Source organism: Rhinopithecus bieti, unplaced genomic scaffold (genome assembly GCF_001698545.2).
Source record: "Rhinopithecus bieti isolate Rb0 unplaced genomic scaffold, ASM169854v2 scaffold_42532, whole genome shotgun sequence".
In the NCBI taxonomy this organism is placed as follows: domain Eukaryota; kingdom Metazoa; phylum Chordata; class Mammalia; order Primates; family Cercopithecidae; genus Rhinopithecus; species Rhinopithecus bieti.
The window spans coordinates 1,602,666-1,620,523 of record NW_016818301.1 but is presented as its reverse complement, the minus strand read 5'-3'; the positions used below and the strand labels follow the sequence as shown (position 1 = coordinate 1,620,523).

General features: G+C 44.2%; 1 protein-coding gene across 1 annotated transcript in view; it reads left to right on the top strand.

Moving 5' to 3' along the window:
- The window catches only part of CYP27A1 (cytochrome P450 family 27 subfamily A member 1), a 37,173-nt gene extending 20,039 nt beyond the window's left edge, over nt 1-17,134 (top strand). Inside the window, exons 2-9 of the mRNA XM_017856896.1 lie at nt 11,159-11,349; nt 14,069-14,268; nt 14,399-14,596; nt 14,771-14,943; nt 15,856-16,022; nt 16,215-16,293; nt 16,380-16,592; nt 16,746-17,134. Coding sequence (XP_017712385.1) covers nt 11,159-11,349; nt 14,069-14,268; nt 14,399-14,596; nt 14,771-14,943; nt 15,856-16,022; nt 16,215-16,293; nt 16,380-16,592; nt 16,746-16,865 — 1,341 coding nt within the window. The 3' untranslated portion in view covers nt 16,866-17,134. The remainder of the gene's footprint in view (nt 1-11,158; nt 11,350-14,068; nt 14,269-14,398; nt 14,597-14,770; nt 14,944-15,855; nt 16,023-16,214; nt 16,294-16,379; nt 16,593-16,745) is intronic.
- The last annotated feature ends 724 nt before the right edge of the window (nt 17,135-17,858 follow it).

The following is a 17,858-nucleotide window of genomic DNA, read 5'->3' as shown; positions in this document are numbered from 1 at the left end:
GAGCTGAGATTGTGCCACTGCAGTCCAGCCTGGGTGACAGAGCGAGACTCGATCTCAACAAACAAACAAACAAACCCATGAAATTGGCAGTAAAGCAAATTCGAGTAAAGCAGATTGCCCTCCGTAATGTAGGTAGGCCTTGTTCAAGCAGTGGAAAAAGCCTTGTGTGAAAAGACTGAAGTCCCCAGAAGGGGAATGAATCTGCCTCCAGACCACCTTCAGATTCAACATTGCAATATTGACCCCTGTTGGAATTTCCAGCCTGCCAGCCTGTGCGGCAGATTTTATACTTGCCCACTGTTAGGGACAAACTGCCCCAAAAACCTTCTTGGCGCTCCCCACCCCTCCCCATAATGCTCTGCAACTCTTTTCCGTGCTGCCCGCCCTTCCCCCAAGTCTCTTTACGTTTCTAAGCCCTTATCTAGGCTGTGAAGCCAGCAGACTTCACTTATCAGACCTTGCTGTGATAAGCAAACCCCAATTACAAACCATCCAGACTGCACGAGGGGCGGGGGCGGGGGGAGGGGGAGGTCGTGGGAAGCATAAACAAACTTTACCTACACCCTCCTGTAAGTTCCTGTTTATCTAGCTGCTACCATAAACGTCACAAGGTGATATGTGGCAAAATTAACCAGCAAATAACCTCGAGATGTGGCCATACCAAAGAACACCCTCAAAGTCCCCTCCCCAATATAAACCCCTCATTCTGTAAGCTTGGGGCTGCTTCCTCACTGACTGTTAAGGGAGCAGCCGGCAGGTTAATAAAAACTTGCTTGCCTGACTTTGGGTCTATTTTTCCTTTCTCTCAGCTAACTTTACACCAACCTCCATGATCACGTGAGCCAATTCTGTAAAATAAATCTCTCTCTATATATACATACATCCTATTGTTTCTTTTTGTTTCTGGAGAATCCTTTTAAATATATCCACAAAATTACATCAGTCCACTGTCCAATCTGAGAGTTTCTTCCAAATCCAGTTAAAGCAATTTTTAGACTATACCCATGGGTATCTCTCGGTGCCCCAATGACTTGTGCCCAGTGTCGGAAAAGGCTGAACAGGTTTGACAACTGTGTTTGCCATCAAGTCCCCAGCACACCTTGACCAGTGCATAAATCCTCTGGTCCTCCTTAGAGAAGGAGGGACTTGGGTTTCTGCCCTAGTCCTGTTCATCTTGATGGGGGTGAGATCTTTGCGAAACACAAGGAGACATATGACTGTAATGCAAGTTGTGGGGTACCCCCATTGCTGAGAAAGCCCTGCTAGACCGCAGCCAAGGGGTTTTATATTCTGCAACTCTTTTCTGAGAGAGGACAAGGCAGAAAGTCCATATCTCAGAACCTGAGAGGTGATAAGAAGCTGTCTTGGGACGCCTCCGAGGGAGATGGGGAGGCCAGTGAGGAGTGGGAGGGACCTCCCATTCTTCAGTGTTCCAGGAGGATCACAGGGCAATAAGTCTTCAAGGCTCAGGGAGGCTGAGTCCAAGCCTTTGTGTATATGGATATGTGGAAGGTCTTAAGGGTGCTATGGCAAAGTCACACAGCCTGGTAGTGCTGAGCTAAACTAGAACAAAATCTGTAGCCAAGCAGTCCCTGACCCCTTAACTGGTGCTGCCTGCTGGGGATGACTGAGTTGAGATAAAAACACAAGACTGGCCTGGCACGGTGGCTCACACCTGTAATCCCAGCACTTTGGGAGGCTGAGGCGGGCAGATCACCTGAGGTCAGGAGTTTGAGACCAGCCTGACCAACATCCTGAAACCCGGTCTCTGATAAAAATAGTAGAGCTGGGCATGATGGTGGGCACCTGTTATCCCAGCTACTTGGGAGGTTGAGGCAGGAGAATCGTTTGAACCCGGGAGGTGGAGGTTGCAGTGAGCTGAGATCATACCACTGCACTCCAGCGTGGGTGACAGAGTGAGACTCCATCTCAAAAAAATTTCTTTTTAATAAAAAAAGAAAAAATAAAGATAAGACACTCCAAGTCGGCCAGGTGTGATGGCTCACAAAAAAATAAAATAAATAAATAAAACACATGACCATGAGACAAGCACTTTCTTTTCCTATAAAAATTATCTTAAAAAAAAATCACATAAATATGAGTTACAATTACATGCTAATTTTGTGGCTACATACCACATTTAATAGAAAATGCCATTTAGAATTGAAATAACTTACAGAAGTAATATATGCATATTTTAGAGAAATGAGAAAATTAAAGAAACAAAAAGAAGAAAATCCAAATCGTCCATAATCCCAACACCTATCGCATAGCACGATGCCTTATACCCATAGGTTCTTAATAAGCGTTTGTGAGATGAATACGTAGATACACCCATGATCTTGTTATAAACAGACAGGCATTGTCTGGTTTCCCCATATGTCATCTACATACATATGTTTTTTAAAATAAAAGCGTACCATATGCTCTCTTTTGTAACTTGCCATTTTACAGAAAATAAGTATGAATATCTTTTCAATAAACACACTTATATAACAATTTTAATGACTGAAAAGCATTTCGTTGGATGACTACATCAGAATTTACTGAACCCTGTTGTTATACATTTAGATTTTTCATGTTTAAAGCTTTGATTAACATTAATATATCTAGCACTAAATGTTTGTGTACATTCTCAATTATTTTCTTAGAACAAAACTCCTAAAGTGGAACCATTGTGGTAAAGGATTTGTTCAGATCTTTGATATGTAGCATCTGTCAAATTGTCCTCCAGAAAAGTTGCAAAGGGAATACTTTTGCATGACAAAGGCCATTCCAAAAAACAAACACATGGCCACACACGGTGGCTCACATTGCTTGTAATCTCAGTACTTTCAGAGGCTGAGGTGAGTGGATCACTTGAGGTCAGGAGTTCGAGACCAGCCTGGCCAATATGGTGGAACCCTGTCTCTACTAAAATACAAAAACATTAGCCAGGCGTGGTGCCGCATGCCTGTAATCCCAGCTACTCGGGAGGCTGAGGCAGGAGAATCACTTGAACCTGGGAAGTAGAGGTTGCAGTGAGCTGAGTTGGCGTCACTGCACTCCAGCCTGGGCAACAGAGTGAGACTCCACATCTCAAAAAAAAAAAAAAAAAAAAAGCCAATTTATTTTTGCAAATAAGTACATGCAGAATATATATCATGAAGATATACCATTTTCAACTATGATATTTGCAAAAACAGTCTCTGCAAATATAGTTGAAAATGGTATGTCTTCATGATATATATTCTGCATGTTCTTATTTGTAAGATTGAGCCTGTTTTCTGAATAGATTTACTATTTATATTTCTTTTTTTGTAAATTCCGTATTTTATTTTATGTCTGTTTTCTAAAAGTCTTTGAATTGTGTATTCACACATATTTTCTTCTTGTCTTTTTGTAGTTTCTTTTAAAATCTTTATCCCACCTGGGATTAGTTTCTGTGTATGGTGTGAGGTCCACAAGGCAGGTGCCTGACCAAGGGGTCACATAAGGAGCAGGAATGGAGCCTGCACTTGGCTTGCCAGTCCCTGGGCTGTGGCCAGGGCTGCAGCTGCATCTGCCCGAGCAGGTCTTTTTTTTTTTTTTTTTTTTTCTAATTCCTGCTTAAGGCACTTTTTAGGCCAGCAATGACCACGGATGTGGGTTCTCACTATATTTTCTCCCCAAAAAATCAACCAGTTGCTTTAATGACATTTGTTCACTTATTTGTTTCCTCTTATTTAAGACTAGGCTAAGATCAATCGGAATTAGTTTAGCCTGTGCAGCCTAGCCCTAGTCAGCAGGGGAACGACACAGCAGCAGGGGCCACGTGCGTCAGGGATAAGAACCCCTTCCCCTCCCTTGTCCAAGTGTGCGCTCACCATTGCTCCATCTATAAGGGGTGCACCCTTCCGTAGAAGTAACTTGCCTTGCTGAGAATTAAAAAGAACAACAACAACAAAAAGACTAGGCTAAGATGTGAAGAAACAGAACTACTTGCATTGTTACCAAATGCTTTTTCTATCTGCTAATTAATTGTTTACTTCCTATAAGGTCTTTACTATTTCTTGCTCATTCAAAGAGCTTTGATTCTCAGGATGCATGAGTTTCTTCAGCTTTTTGGAACGTTGTTCTAGCAGCTTGTCAAAGGTGAGGAAGCCCTCACATTTCTGTTTACTCTTCCAGAAGGCTGCTTACTACCAGTTTGTTGCTGGGAGAAAAATAATACTCTGTTTCCTGTAGAAAAGAGAGACTGCCGACGTTTTCTTCAGAAAGCAAATAAATGAGAATAAACCAGCCTCTGCTCCCTCATCTAGGATCTAGGAACTGATACTGTTACTTTCTTTCTTTCTCTCTTTTTAAGCCATTCTAGTGGTTAACCGTGGCTTTGGTTTGCATTTCCTTAATGACAAATGATGTTGAACAACTTTTCATGTGCTTATAGGCCATTTGTATATCTTCGTTGGAGAAATGTCTATTCAAGTTCTTTGCTTATTTTATTTATTTATTTATTTTGAGGCAGAGTCTCATTCCGTCACCCAGGCTGGAGTGCAGTGGTGTGATCTCGGCTCACTGCAACCTCTTGGGTTAAAGTGATTCTCATGCCTCAGCCTCCCAAGTAGCTGGGACTACAAGTGTGCGCCATCACGCCTGGCTAATTTTTGTATTTTTAGTAGAGACAGGGTTTTGCTGTATTGGCCAGGCTGGTCTTGAATTGCTGGTCTCAAACTCCTGGACTCAGTGATCTGCCCACCTTGGCCTCCCAAAGTGCTGGTATTATGGGTATGAGCCACCATGCCCAGCCATTCTTTGCTTATGTTTAAACTGAAGTTGTCTTTTTGTTGTTGGGTTGTAACAGTTCTTTGTATACTCTGGATATTAAACCCTTGTCAGATATATGATTTGCAAATCTTTTCTCTTGTTCTGTAAATTGTCTTTTCACATTCTTGATAACGTCCTTCGATGCACAAAAGTTTTAAATTTTTTTTCTTTTTGAGACCGAGTCTCACTCTGTTGCCACGCTGGAGTTGCAGTAGTGCGATCTCTGCACTGCAACCTCTGCCTCCCAGGTTCAAGTGATTCTCCTGCTTCAGCCTCCCAGGTAGCTGAGACTACAGGCACGTGCCAGCGCACCCAGCTAAGTTTTATACTTTTAGTAGAGATGGAATTTCATCATGTTGGCCAGGATGTTCTCGATCTCTTGACCTAGTGATCCATCCACTTTGGCCTCCCAAAGTGCTGGGATTATAGGCATGAGTCACCGTGCCCCGCCATTTTTTTTTCTTTTTTGAGGTGGGAGTTTCACTCTGTCGCCCAGGCTGGAGTGCAGTGGCGTAATCTCAGCCCACTGCAGCCACCGCCTCCCAGGTTCAAGTGATTCTCCTGCCTCAGCCTCCCAAGTAGCTGGGACTACAAGCATGTACCACCATACCTGGCTAATTTTTGTATTTTTAGTAGAGACAGGGTTTCACCATGTTGGCCAGGCTGGTCTCGAACTCCTGACCTCAGGTAATCTGCCCACCTCGGTCTCCCAAAGTGCTGGGATTACAGGCGTGAGCCACTACACCTGGCCAACAGTTTTTAATTTTTATGAAGTACTATTTATCTATTTTTTTTAATTGCTCATGCCTTTGTTATCAAATCTAAGAATTCATTGCCATATCCAGAGTCATGAAGACTTACTCTTATATTTTATTCAAAAAGTTTTATAGTTTTAGTTCTTCTCTTTAGATTGTTGATCCATTTTGAGTTAACTTTTTTATATGGAGTGAAGTAGGGATCCAGCTTCGTTCTTTTGCATTTAGTTATCCAGTGGTCCCAGTACCATTTGTTGAAGAGACTTTCTTTCCCCATTGAATGGTCTGTGCACCCTTGTCAAAAATCAGTTGACTGTAGATGTTCCAGTGTATTTCTGAATTCTCAGTTGTATTCCATTGGTCTATATGTCTACACTTACGCCAGTAACATACTGTTTTGATTACTGTAGCTTTGTAGTAAGCTTTGAAATCAGAAAATGAGAATGTTCCAACATTGTTTTCTTTTTTATTATTGTTTTGGTTATTTAGGGCCCCTTGCAGTTCCATATTAATTTTAGGATCAGGTTTTCCTTTTCTGCAAAAAGGCCATGGAATTTTGATAGAGAATGCATTGAATTTGTAGTTTGCCTTGGGGAGTACTGCCATTTTAACAATATTAAGTCTCCTAATCCATGAACATGGATGACTTTCCACTTATTTGGGTCTTTAATTTCCTTCAGCAGTGTCTAGTACTTTTCAGTGTTCACATGTTTCACCTCCTTGGTTAAACGTATTCCTAGGTATTTTATCTCTTGGATACTATCTATTAGCGTGTTTGGGCTGTCATAGCAAAATACCACAGACTGGATGGCTTAAACAACAAATTTATTTTTCACAGTTCTGTAGGCTAGAAGTCAGAGATCAGGGGGACAGTGGTTGGTTTCCAATGAAGGCTGTCTTCCTGGCTTGTAGTTGGGTGCCTTCTCCCTGTGCCCTAGAGGGCAAGCTCTTTGGTGTCTCTTATTATAAGGATGCTAATTCTGTCAGATCAGGGCCCCACCCTTATGACCCCATTTAACCTTAATTACTTTCTTGGAGGGCCCATCAACAAATATAGCAACACAGGGTTTAGGGTTTCAACATAAGAATTTGAGGGGAATGCAGACATTCAGTCCATAACAGAGGTTACTGTAAATGGAATTATTTTCTTAATTTCCTTTCAGATTGTTCTTACAGGTTCTTAAAACTCCAGAGGAGCTACTGTTAACCAGTTTCCTGCGTATCCTCTTCCCCACCCACTTTCTATGTCTGTCTCTCTCTCATGTTCTTTGCATTGTCTGCAACATGTTTCTTTCTGCTGGATTCATTGACAACTATTAAGTATGTACTGAGTGTCTTATTAATGTGCTTAGCAGTGTGTCCAACAATTTGGGATGTCATAAAGAAGTATGACATGGTTTCTGCCCTTGAGGATATTCAATTTAGTTGAAGAGACAAGAAAGACATCCACAAAATAATTAGAAAACAATTTAGGAACATATGTAATTAAATTCTCAACTGTCTGGCCCATGCACTAGGATAAAAATTCTTTAAGAATAGTCTTTTATGCTGTGCTTACTGCTGTATCCCTAGCCCCTTGAACAGTATAGGAGGAATAGGACATGAGATTCATAAATGAATGTTGAATGAATTCAACATTCTCCTGCTTTGGAGTTTCATCAGGTGGGGGCTAACCCTCCCATTCATCCTGAAAGATGATCTTTGTTCTGCAAAGTGGCTCTTAGACAGGACCCATCTGAGAATGCTGGGACTTTCCAACTGGCTCAGGTTACGATCTAATGGTAGGATCACAGACACAGCACGTATCTCTCAGCAAGTATCCTGCTGTCTTTCTAAAATAACTTCTTACATAAGTAGATCCTTGTTAAGTTCCACTAAGTAAACTAACCGAGAAGCATGAAGGAAGAAGGCATGGCTTAGCTAAAAGAAGAAATGTCCCAGAAACCTCCATACTGACAGCCAGGAAGTGGTCTCAGAGGCTTTGGATTCCAGGAAAGAAGCTGGTGTTATTTATCTACTTTTAAAATGTAACTTTTTCCCCTCTGATTCCAAGAACATGACAAAAAATTTGAAAAACAAATCACAGTATAGAGAAGAAAGTAAATTTGTAAAGCACTGTTTACCACCATTGAGATAACTGCTGTTCAGATTTTTATTAAAATGTTATATGTAAGTTTACCTGAACTTAATAGAAGGATAAGAAACCAAACTTTAGATAAATATTTCTTCAAAATGGTATATATTTGTTTTAAATGGGTCTTCTAAAATTAAAGAATTAAGAGACATATTAAGAGGCTGGATTTATTGCAGTAGTTCTCAATCTGTGGTGATTTTGTCCCCCAGGGGACATTTTGGAAATGTCTAAAGACATCTGTGGTAGCCACAACTCAGAGGGTGTGCGGTACTCGTGGGGAGAGGCCAGGAATGCTGCTAGGCACCCAGCAACGCACACGACTGTCGGCCACAACATAGAATTATCCACTCCGAGTATTAACAGTGCCACAGTTGAGGAATCCTGGATTGTTATTGCATAGTATTGTGGTTTTAAAATAGTACACGCTTTTCAAGGGCCTATATTTGTTTCCAGTTCATAGGACATAGTTGTTTTCTCGGGGATCCATGGAGTAAGTGGTTCAGAGCATGGCCTCCAGCCAGGTGTTTGGAGTTTGAATCCTGACTCTACTACTTAATGATAAAGTGACCTTGAGCAACTTCTTTGGGCCTCAGTTTCCTTATCTGCAAAATTGTGGTTATATATATGTGTGTATATATATGTGTATGTGTATATATGTGTGTGTATATATGTGTATTATATATGTGTGTGTATATGTGTGTGTGTATATATATATGTGTATCTGTATATACATATACATATATATATATATATATTTTTTTTTTTGAGATGGAGTCCCCCAGGCTGGAGTGCAGTGGCGCAATCTCCGCTCACTGCAAGCTCCACCTCCCATGTTCACACCATTCTCCTGCCTCAGCCTCCAAGTAGCTGGGACTACAGGCGCCCACCACCATGCCTGGCTAATGTTTTTGTATTTTTAGTAGAGATGGCGTTTCACCGTGTTAGCCAGGATGGTCTCGATCTCCTGACCTTGTGATCCACCCATCTCAGCCTCCCAAACAATTGTGGTAATATTAAACCTATCCCCAAACAGCTGTAGTGAGGATTGAATGAGTTAATGTAAGTAAAATGCTTGGAAGAATATCTGGTTTATGGTCAGCTCTATGGAAACATGTGCAATTATTATTGTTAATGTCTTAAACTGGAAACAAATTAAGCCTGCTAGGGAATTTAATAGAGAAAAATAGACATGTATGTAAAGTATTTTTAAAAAGGAACCTTTAAGAAAAAAAACAAAACTCACTTACAGGAAAATGATATGGCTGGGGCACTTATAAATCTCAGGAGTATTTGCATGAATTCAGAGGCTCAGCAAGGTTTCCCTGCCTTCTGGAACTATCTGGTCAATGTCAGGTGACTTACTGTTTCAGAAAACATTTCTTTTTGTACCTTTAGATTTTAAAAGTTTAAATAGGTAATACATTATAATAGTTCAAAACTCAAACAATAGAACATGATACACACTAAGCAGTCTGACCCCCTCTGCTGTTCCCCTGACTCTCCTATAGTAATCACTTTATATTTATTTATTTAGAGACAGAGTCTCACTTTGTCACCTAGGCTGGAGTGCAGTGGGTACAGTCATGGCTCAATGCAGCTTCGACTTCCCAGGTTCAAGCAATTCTCCCACCTCAGCCTCCGAGTAGCTGGGATCACAGGTGCACACTGCCATGCCCAGCTAATTTTTTTTTTTTTTCTTGTAGAGACAGGGTTTTGCCATGTTGCCAAGGCTGATCTCAAACTTCTGAGCTCAAGTGATCCTCCTGCCTTGGCCTCCCAAAATGCTGGGATTATAGGGGTGAGCCACGATGCCTGGTCCAGTAATCACTTTAACTAGTTTCTTATGTATCCATCCAGTATTTTTCTATAAAAGCAAATACAAATACTATATATTCTTATTTTAGACCCCCTTTCTTCGACAAAAGATATACTTTTTCACATAACAATTTATCTTGGATATCTTTCTGTATTAGTACACAAGGAATTTCTTCATCCCTTTTTAAGGTGACATATTATTTCATTATGTGGATGTCCTATGCTTTGTTTATAAATTTGCTTGTACTTTTTGTAAATATTAACAAATCGTCCTCCAAGTAGGGATGTGTTATTTTGGAGTCCTACCAGCAGTATATTTTCCTTTCAGGAAAATAGGCGTATTCACTGCAGTTTACAAGACGATCAACTGTTCAAAATTAAGACACACTGTCAGGTGTTCCTGGGAGGTAGAAATGGGAAATAGGTCTAAATGCATGTTGGGAGTTTGTCAAGACTGTCCTCCCAGGAATTGGCAGAATCAGCCATCAGGTCAGGGTGATGTCCAGGTAAATGGGTGATATATTGAAGGCAATTATGTTGGATTGGTCCTAGGAGCATCCAAGTTTTAACACCAATACTAAGACCCAGTAAAGTTGGAGTTTTTCTGGACTATGGGTTGGGTGAGCTTTCCTTCTGTAATTTGAATGATAGATTTCATCTCTTTAATTGGTAATGTCTGTTTTATAGAAACCCTTTGGCCTAATTTCTATACTGGAACTGATTCTGATCCTCTTAAAATCTCTTCAGTAACAGATTAGGAAAGATGAAGTGCCCAGGACACCACTATGTTTCATTTTCTTTCGGTTTGTAGGTGTAACTTAACCTAGGAAATTTAATCTCAGGATTTGTGGGTTATTTAAATTTGTTATCCCCTGAAACATGTTTCTTTTCCCTCTCATTTTCAGCAACTATAAGAATATCATAGCAATGTCAATTTCATAGAGGCTATGGATATCAATTGTCAAGTGCTTTAGAAATTCTAAGATAAAATATTTGAGGGTTATATTCCGTAACATGGCCAGTAATGTTTTTTACTTCTTTTTTTTTGTCATGTTAGATTTCAAAGACAAAATCATATGGAAGCTCAGGAAACTCATGGGAAATAAATAAATAAATATCATACCACATGGTTTACTTCATATTTGGACCCTGACTTTCTTATCCAGCCTATTGTTTTTCCTGTTGTTTCTCATCAGGCTTCTTTTTTCTTGTTGATTACACAAAGCATTCATCATTTCATTGACAGCAAGCTGCAGCAGATTTAAATGCAAAAAAGGAGCTAGAGGCTTTCTATCACACCTCACTAAAGGGCTCAGTTTCCCTAAAATGTTGGCCCCCAACATATACCTTGACATACCTCAGTTTGCCATATATCTCATTTTTCCAAACCTTCATTCCTCCAAGGACCTTGATGCCCCCAGTTCCACCAGACACTCATTGCTCTAATATTCTAGTTACTTGTGTGCCCATTTTTTTTTTATTGCTCTTCGCCTGAAACAACAGGTCATCCTGGTGCCTACCTCATAAACAATGTACTTTTTTTTTTTTTTTTTTTTTGTCCAGCCCGTTTGCTCTGGTGTAGCCATCAGACGCTTCCTCACCCCATCTCCTGTCCTGGAAGCACCTGCCCAACTTGGCCCAGTTATTCAGTTTTGATTGAATCCCACAGGTGCTTTACAAGGCCAAGTACGGTCCAATGTGGATGTCCTACTTAGGGCCTCAGATGCACGTGAACCTGGCCAGTGCCCCGCTCTTGGAGCAAGTGATGCGGCAAGAGGGCAAGTACCCAGTGCGGAATGACATGGAGCTATGGAAGGAGCACCGGGACCAGCACGACCTGACCTATGGGCCGTTCACCACGTGAGCTGGGGACTGAAGGGACTGGAACAGGGCTCCAGAGGGTCAGGGCGAAAGACAGTGGGCACAGGGCAGGCAGGTGGATAACCAGCAGAATAGGACCCCCCTGCATCCTCTGAACCTGATAGTCTAGAGAGCAGTTGTTGGGAGGTGCTGAAGCCCAGGGACCATTCATTGACTCTCCACTAATAAATATTAGGTTGGTGCAAAAGTCATTGCTGTTTTCACAGTTAAAAATTATGGCAAAAACCACACCTGTAATCCCAGCACTTTGGGAGGCTGAGGTAGGCAGCCTCACTTGAGGTCAGGAGTTCAAGATCAGCTTGGCCAACATGGCGAAACCCTGTCTACTAAAAACACAAAAATTAGCCGGGTGTGGTGGTGGGCACCTGGGAGGCTGAGGCAGGAGGATCATTTGAACCCAGGAGGTGGAGGTTGCAGTGAACCGATACCATGCCACTGTACTCCAGCCTGGGCAACAGAGTGAGACGCCATCTCAAAAAAAAAAAAATCTTTTTAACTTGACATCTGCCACTGAGGGCAAGATTTAGGTTGCAGCTTTTCACTGGGCCAGGCCACCTATGACATGACAGCTCAGATTTAGAATCGGAGCTAAACATTATGTAGAGCCCTTTGTAATCTATTTACATTTTTTTACTCTAAAGCCAGTTTCCCGAACAGATGATATCATATGCATGCATTTAAAAGCTCTTTTGTGAATCTTTGAGTCAGATGATTGGGGAAAAAAAGCTATTCTGCTAACTCATAATAAGTTTGGGGATCTAAAATTTTGTTTTAACATATATATTTTAAAATATCATTTTAGGAAGCATTGTTTCTCCCAGGAGATATTTTAACAACCACATTTAAGTTCTGTATATCCGATTCCTACTGTTGAGAGTTTTATTTTTGGAACAACTTGAAATCCCAACAAATGGGTCTATTCTGGTTTCATCTCTTTTTCAGCAACACTTTTAGTTTATCTTTTTGCAATTTTCCCCTAACATAATAAAGGCAGCTCCTGGGGTGGGGTGTTGAAGGTCATTAAAGAAATAATAATTTTTTAAAATAAAAAATATGTATTTAAAAAAATAAACTTGACTGGGCGTGGTGACTCACACCTGTAATCCCAGCACTTTGGGAGGCCAAGGCGGGCGGATCACAACGTCAGGAGTTTGAGACCATCCTAGCTAACACGGTGAAACCCTGTCTCTACTACAAAAAAAAAAAAATACAAAAATTTAGCCAGGTGTGGTGGCACGCACCTGTGGTCCCAGCTACTCAGGAGGCTGAGGCAGGAGAATCACTTGAACCCCAGAGGTGGAGGTTGCAGTGAGCTGAGTGGATGACAGAGCAAGACTCTGTCTCAAAAAGCAAAACAAACAAAAAACAACTTTATTAGTTTTAAAAATTCAAAAGTAATACTTGCCGTGAAAATTTCAATAATAAAATATGAAGTCTCTCACCTTTCCACCCCTATCAATCCTCCTTAGCAACCAGTGCTGACAGTTTGCTGTGTATTCTCCCCTCTTTATCCAGGAGCATGCAAATACACATGTGGATAGGTAGGATTTTTGTCTCCTCTTAAAATTGGACTATATTGTACTTATTGCTCTACAGCTAGCCTTTAAGAAAAGGGACTCATACCCAGCTTGCTTAGGAAAGGAAATAGGTTTGAGGAACAGCTGGGAGTGGGGGCAGTTCCTGGACATTAAGCTTGCTTTTGGGAAGTATGTTTCCATCCACGTGAGCACCCTTGCCTAACTAGGGAGGGAGCCTGACCATCTACCGCATGACTGAGGCAAGAGCCTAGAGCTTTAGCCTCGTGGGCCTCCTTGTCCCTCTGACCCACTGAACCAAGCAGAGCATGAAGGCTCTGAGCCTGAGGAGTCCAGGAACCCTAACCTGGTCCTCCTTTATTCCTCAGCCTCCTCAGCTCCCCCGATTTGACATATGGAATATTCCAGAGCTGTATAATTCCAAGATAATCAGTCAATATTCACTAAGCATTCACCATGTGCCAGGCACTGAGCTAAGCACTCGAATGATGTGAATAAGCCTCCTCAGATAGGCACTCTATTGTTTTTTTTTTTTTGAGATGGAGTTTCACTCTTGTTGCCCAGGCTGGAGTGCAATGGCGCGATCTCGGCTCACTGCAACCTCCACCTCCCAGGTTCAAGTGATTCTCCTGCCTTGTTCTTCCTAGTAGCTGGGATTACAGAGGCCCGCCACCACGCCCAGCTAATTTTGTACTTTTAGTAAAGACAGGGTTTCTCCATGTTGGTCAGGCTGGTCTCGAACTCCCGACCTCAGGTGATCTGCCTGCCTCAGCCTCCCAAAGTGCTGGGATTACAGGCATGAGCCACCGCACCCGGCTTAGGCACTCTTATTATCCCCATTTTATAGAAAGGGAAATGAGGCACACAGGAGTTATCTACCTAGGGTCCCTGTGCCAGGAATGGTCAGACCTGTGATTTGACCCTGGACAGTCTGGTTCTAGATGCCCACCATACCCACTCCACTCTGCTGTAGCGAGATTCTGGTTTGGGGATTCTAAGATTCTGTCACTTGAGATTTTGGTGATTCTATAATTCTAAATTCGAGGAGTATGGGATTTCCTTTGACTCTGGGTGGCGGGGGGTGGACTTTAGGGTGAGAAGATCTTCCTTAATTGAACCCCTATAGAGGCTTATGTTTGTGCTGTTCCTCTGCATCCCTGCAGGGAAGGACACCACTGGTACCAGCTGCGCCAGGCTCTGAACCAGCGGTTGCTGAAGCCAGCGGAGGCAGCGCTCTATACGGATGCTTTCAACGAGGTGATTGATGATTTTATGATTCGACTGGACCAGCTGCGGGCAGAGAGTGCTTCGGGGAACCAGGTGTCGGACATGGCTCAACTCTTCTACTACTTTGCCTTGGAAGGTACCCTTGCTGGGAGAGGCGCTGGGGAAGGGAATGGGTCAAGGGGAGGTTGTGCTCCCACTCCTCAAGGGCTGCTGGATTCCATATGTCCTGGTTCTGCCTCCTGTGACGGCCTCTGTGCACTACTCAGCTATTTGCTACATCCTGTTCGAGAAACGCATTGGCTGCCTGCAGCGATCCATCCCCGAGGATACTGTGACCTTTGTCAGATCCATCGGGTTAATGTTCCAGAACTCACTCTACGCCACCTTCCTCCCCAAGTGGACTCGCCCCGTGCTGCCTTTCTGGAAGCGATACCTGGATGGTTGGAATGCCATCTTTTCCTTTGGTGAGGACTCCCAGATGGGGCCCAGGGAAGAGAGATGGGGGTGACTCCAGGTCTGTGCGTCAGCGGCCCCTCCCAGGCCTTTTCCCTCATGCTACCAGTTGTTGGAGCGGCTCTTGGTCCTTGGAGATCATGACTTTTGGCTTTGTCCTTTCATCTTCTCTGTTGCTCTCACAGGGAAGAAGCTGATTGATGAGAAACTCGAGGATATGGAGGCCCAACTGCAGGCAGAGGGGCCAGATGGTATCCAGGTGTCTGGCTACCTGCACTTCTTGCTGGCCAGTGGACAGCTCAGTCCTCGGGAGGCCATGGGCAGCCTGCCTGAGCTGCTCATGGCTGGAGTGGACACGGTGTGTGAAGCGGGAGGATGAGACCAGGGGCCCCTGGCTCCCATCCTAAACCATTTCCCCATTATCCTTCACCTGATCCCAACCTTCATCCCTCCAAGGACCTGCTTCTTTTTCTGTACCATGGACACAGCACTAGAAGGAAAATAGAGGGCTCGTTCAGCTTAGCTGAGGTGGGTGGACGGGGGATAGTCCTTTTTTAAGATGGATTCCATCACCTCCTGGAGTCTCCTCACTCTGACAGCTGGGAAGTTCATCTCACATCTATCCAACTGTCTTGCTGCAATTTGAATGGAGAATTGGAAGAGCTCATTCACAAACACTTTCTTTTTCTTTTTTTTGGGACAGAGTCTCACTCTGTTGCCCAGGCTTGAGTGCAGTGGCTTGATCTCAGCTGACTGCAACCTCTGCCTCCTGGGCTCAAGCAATTCTCCTGCCTCAGCCTCCAAGTAGCTGGGATTACAGGCATGCACCATCATGCCCAGTTCTTTTTTTTTTTTTTTAATTTTAGTAGAGACAGGATTTCACCTGGTCAGGCTGGTCTCGAACTCCTGACCTTAAGTGATCTGCCCGCCTTGGCCTCTCAAAGGGCTGGGATTACAGGCATAAACCACCACGTCCGGCCAGTACCTTCTTTCTTTATAGTTCATATTTCCAGTGCTTTTGTCCTGTTGGGTTTCTCTGTGTTGCCATCCCCTCCTCCAGTGAAGGTGCGATTTTCCATCACATTGGCCCTCATCCCACTGTGAATTCATGTTTAGCATGGAGGCTGCCATGAACCTTCATGTTTTTTCCTGCTAGGCTTGTGGCAAATTCATTTCTCCCATATTTTGCACACACCCACTCATACACCCTCCCATTACTGGTCTCTTTCCTAGAAATCGCCCTCACCTCATCTCCCACTCTATCTCCTAGACATCCAACACGCTGACATGGGCCCTGTACCACCTCTCAAAGGACCCTGAGATCCAGGAGGCCTTGCACGAGGAAGTGGTGGGTGTGGTGCCAGCCGGGCAGGTGCCCCAGCACAAGGACTTTGCCCACATGCCGCTGCTCAAAGCTGTGCTTAAGGAGACTCTGCGGTAGGACAGGATGCTGTTCTGGGGGGCACAGGATCTATGTGTGGGGAGGGAATCAGAGGAGGAAATCGGAAGTGAAGACAGGTGGGCGGGGGCTAGTGACAAGGATGAGATGGGAGAGGTAGGGGAGAAGGAGTGGGGCACTTTTTACCCCCATGAATCCAGAGCAGACCCTAGATATTCTTTTCCCTGCAGCCTCTACCCTGTGGTCCCCACAAATTCCCGGATCATAGAAAAGGAAATTGAAGTTGATGGTTTCCTCTTCCCCAAGAATGTGAGTGGGGCTAGACAGCCTGATTGCCCAGGAGTGCCCCATGCCCCCGAAGAGATGCATTCATGCTGCCCAATCTTCCTTCATAGACCCAGTTTGTGTTCTGCCACTACGTGGTGTCCCGGGACCCCACCACCTTCTCTGAACCTGAGAGCTTCCAGCCCCACCGCTGGCTGAGGAACAGCCAGCCTGCTACCCCCAGGATCCAGCACCCATTTGGCTCTGTGCCCTTTGGCTATGGGGTCCGGGCCTGCCTGGGCCGCAGGATTGCAGAGCTGGAGATGCAGCTACTCCTGGCCAGGGTGAGCTGGGAGAGACTAGAAGGGTGTGTGGGCAGGGAGGGGTAGAGGAGTCCTGGGAGGAGAGGAAGGGAGGCACAGGGTAGGAGTGTGCAGAGCAGGGAGTGGATGGCAAACACACAGTCCACCCAACCACATGTGCTCTTTGCCCCCCAGCTGATCCAGAAGTACAAGGTGGTCCTGGCCCCGGAGACGGGCGAGTTGAAGAGTGTGGCCCGCATTGTCCTGGTTCCCAATAAGAAAGTGGGACTGCAGTTCCTGCAGAGACAGTGCTGAGCTAAGTCCCCACCTTGCTGGGGCTTGTCCTAGAGGCTCCAGCCCTGGCATAGTGGTTCCTGGCTGCTGCATGTCTCAGATGAGGAGGGAGAGAAGGAGGCTGCCAGACTTGAGAGGTGGGAGGAACTCCCTGCATTTCCCACAGACCCTGAGCTTTTGCCACTTCTGTCATTTTTGAGCAACTCCGTCTCAGATAAAAGGCCACCGCTGTATCGCATTGCTGTCCTTGGGTAGAATATAAAATAAAGGGACTTTTATTTCTTATCGGAGACCTTTGTCATTTTTTTTGACTACCCAGCATCTGAGGGAATTCTCCTCCTCCACTGAGTCATGGTGAGAGGCACAGCCACCCTGGTCCTTGGAAACTGAGAACACCTTTTGCTTTCCCAGACCTCACAAAGAGGCCTTGGTTTCACATGGCACTGGCTGAGACCACACCAAGCAGGAACTACAGTGACTCCCGAGCACTGTGTCAGTCAAGTAGCAGTTGTAGAGAATAGAAACCACCCTCTTTGAACAGAAAGAGCAGAGATATAGGCAATGGGGTGCTACAAAAATTATTGGAGGTGCTCGAGACCAGGCTAGAGTTGACCTCTAGCAGGCACTGAGCAGCTTGGGGAGCACCATGTTGGCCACAATCAGGAGGATGAGAGTCTAGAAGCTATTGCTGCAACTATTGGCTCTAGAGCTACTCCATGTCAACTAAGTTCAAGTAGGTCTGTGCTGGCAAAACAAAACAGGTCACGCAGGATGACCCCCATCCTGCCTCTCAATACCCATGAAGTCAGCAGTAACTGGACTTGGACCTTTACGAATGCCTCGCGACTGCTCCTGATAGCAGAAAGGGCAGGGGCCTCTACCTCTCTTCCACCTTCCACATCTTTCACATACAGCTGAGAGGAGGAACCTAAGTCCTGCCTGGAGCACTAGCTGCAAGGGGGCCTAGGGATTATAGCTTTTAACTTTCCAGCCTCCTTAGTACAGGAAGCCCAC